The sequence below is a fragment of the Hippocampus comes genome, unplaced genomic scaffold (assembly GCF_001891065.2).
Source record: "Hippocampus comes isolate QL1 unplaced genomic scaffold, H_comes_QL1_v1.1 scaffold269, whole genome shotgun sequence".
NCBI classification, from domain to species: Eukaryota; Metazoa; Chordata; class Actinopteri; order Syngnathiformes; family Syngnathidae; genus Hippocampus; species Hippocampus comes.
In genome coordinates this window covers 28567-36641 of record NW_017805376.1, presented here as the reverse complement: position 1 = coordinate 36641, position 8075 = coordinate 28567, and the positions used below count along the sequence as shown (strand labels likewise).

Genomic DNA, 8075 nt, shown 5'->3' with positions numbered 1-8075 from the left:
TAAAAAATGAATAAATAAATATATCATAAAATTATTTAAATGATATGACAACAAATGTGAATAGTACTGTGACTATTGTATTTATATTGCACTTAATTGAACTTATTGACCTTATCCATATTTATATTTATATTGCACTTAATTGAACTGTGTTTTCTTTTCTCTTCTTTCTACCCACAATCTTGCTGCTGAAGGCTGTAAATTTCCCCAGTGTGGGACAAATAAAGGATATCTTATCTTATCTTATCTTATAAACAACGAACTGAGAACGTTCCTGGTATGTTCAAGTAACATATTAAGAGTTATTCAGATAACTATAGCATAAAGAACATGCTAACAAGTTCATCAAACCATCACTGTCACTCCAAATCACTAAATCCAATGAAATCTTCATCCTCCGTGTCACTTTAAAGCAACTCCACCAACTCCAGAGGTAGAAGATGGCAGCACTTCCTCTTCTACGTCGCTTATGTCAGACTCATCGTGGTTTTTATCAACACAGGTCTAGAGCGGCCTCTTGTGGTTTAATGTGAAAATAATGTGAAATGATATAATAATGTGTTAATAATTTCACCCATAAATCGCTCCAGAGTATAAGTCGCACCCCCAGCCAAACTATGAAAAGAACTGCGACTTATAGTCCGGGAAATATGGTATGTGTAAATTGTGTTTTAGAACATGCACACATTTATATTTTCATATGGGTGAAATTGCAAAAGCTTCTGGGCAAAATGTAGCGAGTGTTATGTACCACGTCGGATATATTCAAATTATTAATTTCATTCCAGTTCTTCTCTGTTTTTCATTCACATCATCTTCCAATTGTTATTTTTGCGATGCTTCGGTCCAAGCTGAGTTTGAACTTATCGTGCAGGTCTTGCAAACCAACTTCGCCAAGATAACAATACCACTTTTGGGGTTCTAAACATGCTTGAAAACTCATCAAACTTTTAAACACATCAGGCCTGAAAACAGCATCAATATTTTATTGGGTTACTGTGCAATTAAAAAAAAAAAAAAAAAGGCTCATCAACACCCCCGACAATTTTTTAACGAAGCAGCCCTCGTATGTGTTATGAAGATAGATGACATTTTGGAGATAATATATAACATCCCAAGACCTACAAAAACTCTCCTGGAGCCTGATGCGAAAGCAAACAGGTTTTTAAATGTTTTATCGTAAATGAAGTCTTTGCAAGGTTGCATTAGTAAGTTGATTATACATCCAAAAACAGAGAGCAATAAGTTACATACAATTACCGGTACTCTAACACCTGCCACGCATGTTTTTGTAATGTGGGAGGAAACCAGAGTACCTGGAGAAAACCCATGCAGGCACTAGGAGAACACACAAACTCCACACAGCAAGGGCAGAGTCGCAATTGAACCCTACATGTTAAAAATGTCTTTTAAAGAAAGTAGTGAAGTGAAACATGCAGTACACCTGTACTTAAACATTGATATGAGGGAGGGAAATTTGGGCTGGGACAGAGTTCGTGATCACAAAGTGGCAGACGATCTTAAATGGAGGCCGATGATGCTCAAATGGCAAATCGTGAAAAAACACAGAGAATTTGATTGGCCCGCGGCCCCTATGTTGGTTTTACTCCAAATCATCCCTCCCCCACCCCAGTTTGTCTGTTCATGGCTCAACCGTTTTCAGAGGCTGAGCCATGATTCGTCGTTACCTGAGCACTGAGAAACTGTGATGTCATTTTCAGTGGACAGAAAGTAGGAAAATGGCCGATGGACATCATCAGGTCGATGATATTGCTTAACTAATTTCCTACAGTGTCTGCCAGCTGGCAATCTGTCCAGGATGTACTGTGCTTGTCAGTAGTGCTGGTCAAGTTGTTGAATCACCAGAAAATCATGTTTTTCTTGAATTCATGACACTAAATAGTTCCTTTTTTCCCCCATCATGCCAGATATCATTGATCCTGCTATACTGAGACCAGGTCGTCTAGATAAAACATTGTATGTTGGTATGCCACCTCCAGCTGACCGCCTTGCAATTCTGCTGACCATTACAAAGGTACGTAAAGGATCTCACTTTTAAGCAGATGATGCACAACCACTTTTTACTCAGTATTACCAAGTTTTATTTCCACAGACTGCATGAACAGCATTATACATTACGTGCAGTTTCTGTCATATTTTAAATTGTGTTGATAAACTTGACCGTCCCAGAAGCCTGATGTCAATCTTATTGTACCTTTGTCCACATGTCTATATGCTTCAAAGTCTGTCTCAGTTCTGCAAAACAGTCAAATATTTATCCATAATGATGCCAGAAGCATATTGATGCATATGAAATGCATCTGTTCAAGATTAAACTTCAAGGACCATTTAACCAAACAGTATCGGTGGATGTTAATATTTTAGCCTGTATACAGCGCCTTGCGAAAGTATCTGAGCACCTTGAACGTTTTGACCTTTTGCAAAATGTCAGCTTTCAAACATAAAGCTACCACTACCACTATGATAAAAAAATAAGTTTGTGGATGAATTTTTCGATTAAATTTTGATTTTTTTATATCACAGAGACTACCCAAGGAAACACAAAATGTAGTTTCTAAATGCCAATTTATTTGGACAAAAAAAAAAAATCCAAACCTACCTGTCCCCGTGTGAAAAAGTAACATTATTAGAACCTAATAATGGTTTGTGCCACCCTTGGCAGCAATAACTGAAATAAAATGTTTGCGATAATTGGTGATGAGTCTTTCACATCACTGTGGAGGAATTTTGGCCCACTCTTCTTTGCAGAATTGCTTGAAATCCACCATATTGGAGGCTTTTCTAGTATGAGCTACTTCTTTAAGGTCCCACCAGAGCATCTCAATTGGATTCAAATCCAGACTTTGACTTGGCCACTCCAAAACCTTATTTTATTTATTTTTTTAGCCATTCAAAGATGGAATTGCTGGTGTGTTTCGGATTGTTGTCCTGCTGCATGATCCAAGAATACTTGAGTTTGAGAGCACAAACTGATTGTCACATGTTCTCCTTCAGGATTTTCTGGTAGACAACAGAATTAATTGTCCCGTCAATCACAGCTTGTCGTCTCAATCCAGAGGTAGCAAAGCAGCACAGACCTTCACAATGCTACCACCATGCTTAACTCTTGGCATAATGTTCTTTTTGTCAAATGGTGTGCCATGTTTTTTGTCAAATCTAATGGGCCGCACATATTCCAAAAAGTTCAATTTTTGACTCATCAGGCCGACGTTTTTTTCAAGTCTTGAGGATCATTAAGCTATCTTTTGGAAAATGTGAGACGAGCCTTTTTGTTCTTTGTGGACAGCAGTGGTTTTCCCTTCGGAACTCTTCCATGGATGCCATTTTTGGCCAATGTCTTTTTTATGGTCGGGTTGTGAACACTGACCTGAACTGAGGCCTACAAGGTCTGGAGTTCTTTGGATGTTTTTCGAGGTTCTTTTGCAACCTCCTGGATGAGTCATTGTCCCACTCTTGGAGTAATTTTAGCTGGTCGACCAATCCTGGGAATGGTTGCCACTGTTCTCGGTTTTATCCATACAGTGATCCCTCGCTATATCGCGCATTTATTGCGGCTTCACTACATCGCGTTTTTTTTTTCCCCAAAGTGCTGTATTCAGGAAAAAAAATGCCAAATGACAGAGCAGTGGTTCTTAACACATTCACTCCCAAAGACGTTTTTAAACGTCTTTTCAGACTTGGTCCAGAATTGGCTGGTACTGAATGAGTTAACCTAGGTTCGATCGAACCCCAGGGGTTCGGTGAATCGGTTTCAGGGGTTCGAGGGAGCCTCTGCCATGGAGGTTAAGATACACCTGACTCAACATGTCAATTAATTATAACACGCCCGCTTGGCCATCACTGGCTGCAGATGATCACATTACATTGCTTGTCCAATCAGTGTTGCGGAAAATTCAGTTCGCTCAGTTGTCAACGTGTGACGGTAGTGATCGTACCTCGTGTGATTTTTATTTTTTATTTTTTGGAATGTTTTAATACATGCTACGTCGAGCAAAAAAAAAACAAGAAAGTGGTCAGACGAATATGTACAACATGCATCACAGAACGGGATGGGACTCAGTGTCCTATCTGCATGATTTGTCATGCCAAGTTGAGCAACTCTAGTCTAGGACCAGAAAAACTGAAGGAACAGTTCTTGAATCCGATTTTTATTTTTCAGTAAGGGTGAATGGTGGTTGGGTTCGATACCTCTCACAAGGTTAAGAACCGCTGACTCAGAGATTTTGTACATGACTGTACGCATGATTGGTTCCCAGCGCGATGTTGACCAATGACAGCACAAATGGATTTATCCCGTGAGCTGATTGACCGTCGGAGCACCACTAACACAAGTCTCCGCGTCTCTCTCAGAAGGCAATGCTGATGAATGTTAATTACCGTGTAAGGTTTTATAATTAAATATTTAAGTTAATAAGTATACTGCTGTAGTATTTGTCTCAAGTATGTAAAGTATAAGTACTGTTTAACCATTTTAAACATGCTGGTACCCACATACACTTACACAAACATTCCTAGAGGGGAGCCAACCCTCCTTTGCAGTTTTTCACTGTATTTGATGTTTTTATTGAACTTTAAAGAAAAATATTGTGTGGTCTGTATGCCGCTGGGGAGCAGTGCCCTCCCCTGGGGGTGCACTGTTCCCCAGTGCCGGTCCCAAGCCCGGAGAGATGGGGAGGGTTGCGTCAGGAATGGCATCCGGCGTAAAACTTTTGCCAAGACGACCATGCGAGTTGATGGGGCGGTTTACGGGGGCAGATGGAAATTAATGACTCGCTGTAGCGACCCCTGGTCTGGGACGAGCCGAAAGGAGAAGAAGAAGAAGAAGATTGTGTGGTCTGTATAAAACATTTACCGGTATTTAAAATATAAATGATTAATGGATCGCTGAAAATGTCCAATAATTTTATATGATAAATAATCATATTTTAAGGAAAAATACAGTATGGGATCTGTATCATTGTCAGGATGTAAAATGACCTTTATTGAGATATACAAGCACCTCTAAATGAAATGATGTCAACATCTTTTTATCTATCTTGTAGAATGGAACCAAACCTCAGCTGGAGCAAGATGTTAGTCTGGAAGAGATTGCATACGATGAACGCTGTGACTGCTTCACGTAAGTTTCAAATGGAAATGTCAGCATCCTACATTTCATGAAAGGCTCAGTGCCCCAAAGCCTGATCTGTACTGCTAAATTTGCATAACTTACAACAGGTCTTCTGCAAAATGTTTTTTTGCTCACTGCTGCTCTCAAACATTTGGCTTCAGTCACACAATGTGTTTTTTTTTTTTCCAAGGCCACATTCCCACCATGCGGTCCACTTGAGTTTGCCACAGTAATAATTTGAACTGTCACTGCCCCGTCAGTCCCAGGAGGGCAAGCGTTTTGTGAACATGCACATTAAGTTCCTTTACAAAAGCAAACTTCAGTTATTTCAATCAACATCTTAACAGGTCAATTAACATTTCAACATAGAACATCTTAGAACATCTATATCAGTTTTGCATCCATTGAATTTGTGTTCTTTGGAATTTTAATTTTCTTTGAAGGATGTCATAATAGCCACCTAGTATCAACGTGAGACGGGCCCACCATCTTGGTTATATTTTCTCAACAAAAATAATAAAACATCCAATTTGCACTACAAAACCTCTAAAATCTCCCACAACAGCTAAATTCATGTGAAAACAATTGCCGACTAAAGTACATGATCGACTGTATTCCACTGCCTACACTGCACGTCATGAATAATGGTAATCAGTGCGATGAAAGTAAATTTTTTTAAGGCAACTGACACAGTTAGAAACATCACAGTAATTTTAAGGAGGACAATGAGGAATTTTGGCCTATATTACCTTATTTGTGGAGATTTTTGGCTGAAAGTTATTGAAGAAGGGGTTCTCAGAGTAGCAGTCAGAATTAAAGGATCGATTGTCGCTGTGGACATCTGGACGATAACGCCAGAACTGATGTAAAATGGTGAGGTTTCAGTGTATTCCTTGAAACCCACGAGAACTATTAATCTCCCAAGTCTCATGTGTCACCGAGTTTTCAGCACGAGGTTGAATTTAGAAAACGGTGATCTTGCAAGTGGACATGACTTACCACACTTCCCCATGCACCGGTGATGGTTGATCATCGGCCTGAATCGAGGCCTTTTACGCCCATTTGCATCCTTGGAGGCATGAGATGGTAGATTGTCATGCATAGAGTTGATTCTGTTCTTTATTCTGCACCATAGAAGGAAGTGTTAAACTTTTCAGTGGGCATTTTCACACCTTAAAGGACCCTAAAGGGGCCGACCAACTTTCTCCCCATGATTCTGGCGCAAGGATGGCTATTGTCAGGTCCATCAATTTGACATTTAGACATAAAAGACAAGGAGGAGACAGGAGACTCAATTCTGGTACCAGGGGGGAACGAGGAGAAGCGTTGGTTTCAGTTCTCTGCACGTCACCCAAGGATCGCCCCGCTCGCCCTCTCATTTATTGAGAGACATGTAGGGTGTGTCCAACCTAAAGGGTGAGGGCTGTTGAAGACACACTGAACTTGTTTGACTATGTGTGTGTATGTGAGTGAAAATTACGTACATGTGTGAAATCATTACAGAAACACCAAGTTGCAGCGGGTGTTGACAGTTCCGTCCATGTCCGACCTTGCTCTTGTTTAGTCTTAATATGTATCTCTTCCCAACCACTTCCTGGGAAAGGTGGTTGTGTCCCTCAACTGCCACACAGTGCACTAAACATTCTTGATTATAAATGTGAGTATATAATGATTAAAAGCATTATATCCTTATTAAAAGCATCAGCGTTCTTCATTGCAGGCATAATTTATCATTGCAGACATAAGCGTTCTTCTTTGCGAGCATAATCAATTTATTCTTAATAATAAGCAAATGTATGATAACTAAAAACAATCAACCGAACAGCTATCCGACCTCCTTACAACATTGCAGTCTTGTCGGGAAGTGACCCTGGCCATCAGCTAACAGTCTCATGCTGCAAGGAATACCTCTGCATCATTCTTTGATTCCTGTAAATATGACCACCTAACCCTGCAAATTCAACAAATGACTATTTTGAGCTCTTTACAACCTATAAAATTCTCTTGTGCGTAATTGGATCCTTTTTTTATTTTTAACCTAGCATTAGGAGGTTGGGTCAAAAACATTTGAATTACAGACATTAACTTATTCAATGACAGCCATTTTCAGTGGTCGCCCCTCTTGAGTGCAAGCCTATTACAGCATTTTGACTGTTTTTTTCAGAACCCACAGAATATTGTGTTCTACAATTATTTATAGATCAAATCTATCGAATGAAAGAATACATTTTCACTGGTAAAAACAACTTAATTCCACCTTTTCCATTCTCTGGTCCTCAACCATTTCTGCTGCTTCCCCTTTGGGTGCCATAAACTGAAACATCAGATGGTGCCCACACCCAAAAATTTGCTGTTAACAGAAAGTGAGGATGTGCGAAGCTGACTCAACGGTCGTTTTTCTTGCCGCCAGTCCTGGAGTGGCACGAGAGACTGGTCCTCACAAGCAAAACATGTTGACAGAGGCATGCGTGCATACAAGCAAACTCATGTTGATGTCACATGCAAGCGCACACGGCTTTGCTTGTTAATCTCTCTGTAACTGGGAAGTCATAGTTGCCATGCACAGTCCTGGTTTGTTAAAACAAAATTCATTCATTAAAATCATATCTAAAAAGCAGAATGATACAAAAGTTCTTCGATCTTGACATTTCTAAACACTGCTCTTTACTTGAAGGTTGTTCCCGCCTGCACCATGAATGTGTTGATCAAGATTCTGGACACATGTGCATTGCACTTCATGAAACCCTGACTGTGGACTGCCTAACAAACAATGACCTTCAAGTCATGTTAGTAATTGTCATAGTGTGGAAGTGCCGCTGTGGAAGATGGCCATCAAATATAAGAAACAATTAACTCTCTTTAAAAAAAAAAAAAAAAAAAAAAAAAAACGATGGCAGAGCGTTGATGCATGACAAGCGCACTTGAGATTGCAATGCATTCCCTG

At 39.8% G+C, this 8075-nt stretch overlaps 2 protein-coding genes across 8 annotated transcripts in view; one reads left to right on the top strand and one right to left on the bottom strand.

The window, feature by feature from the left end:
* Window positions 1-8075, bottom strand: part of aprt (adenine phosphoribosyltransferase) — a 48872-nt gene that overhangs the window by 13795 nt on the left and 27002 nt on the right. The gene's annotated exons all lie outside the window — the stretch shown is intronic.
* nvl (nuclear VCP like) overlaps window positions 1-8075 on the top strand; it is a 77735-nt gene that overhangs the window by 61581 nt on the left and 8079 nt on the right. For all 7 annotated transcript variants that reach the window (XM_019872091.1, XM_019872087.1, XM_019872090.1 and 4 more), the window contains 2 exons: window positions 1929-2035; window positions 5064-5140. In XM_019872091.1, the coding sequence (XP_019727650.1) occupies window positions 1929-2035; window positions 5064-5140 (184 nt within the window). The remainder of the gene's footprint in view (window positions 1-1928; window positions 2036-5063; window positions 5141-8075) is intronic.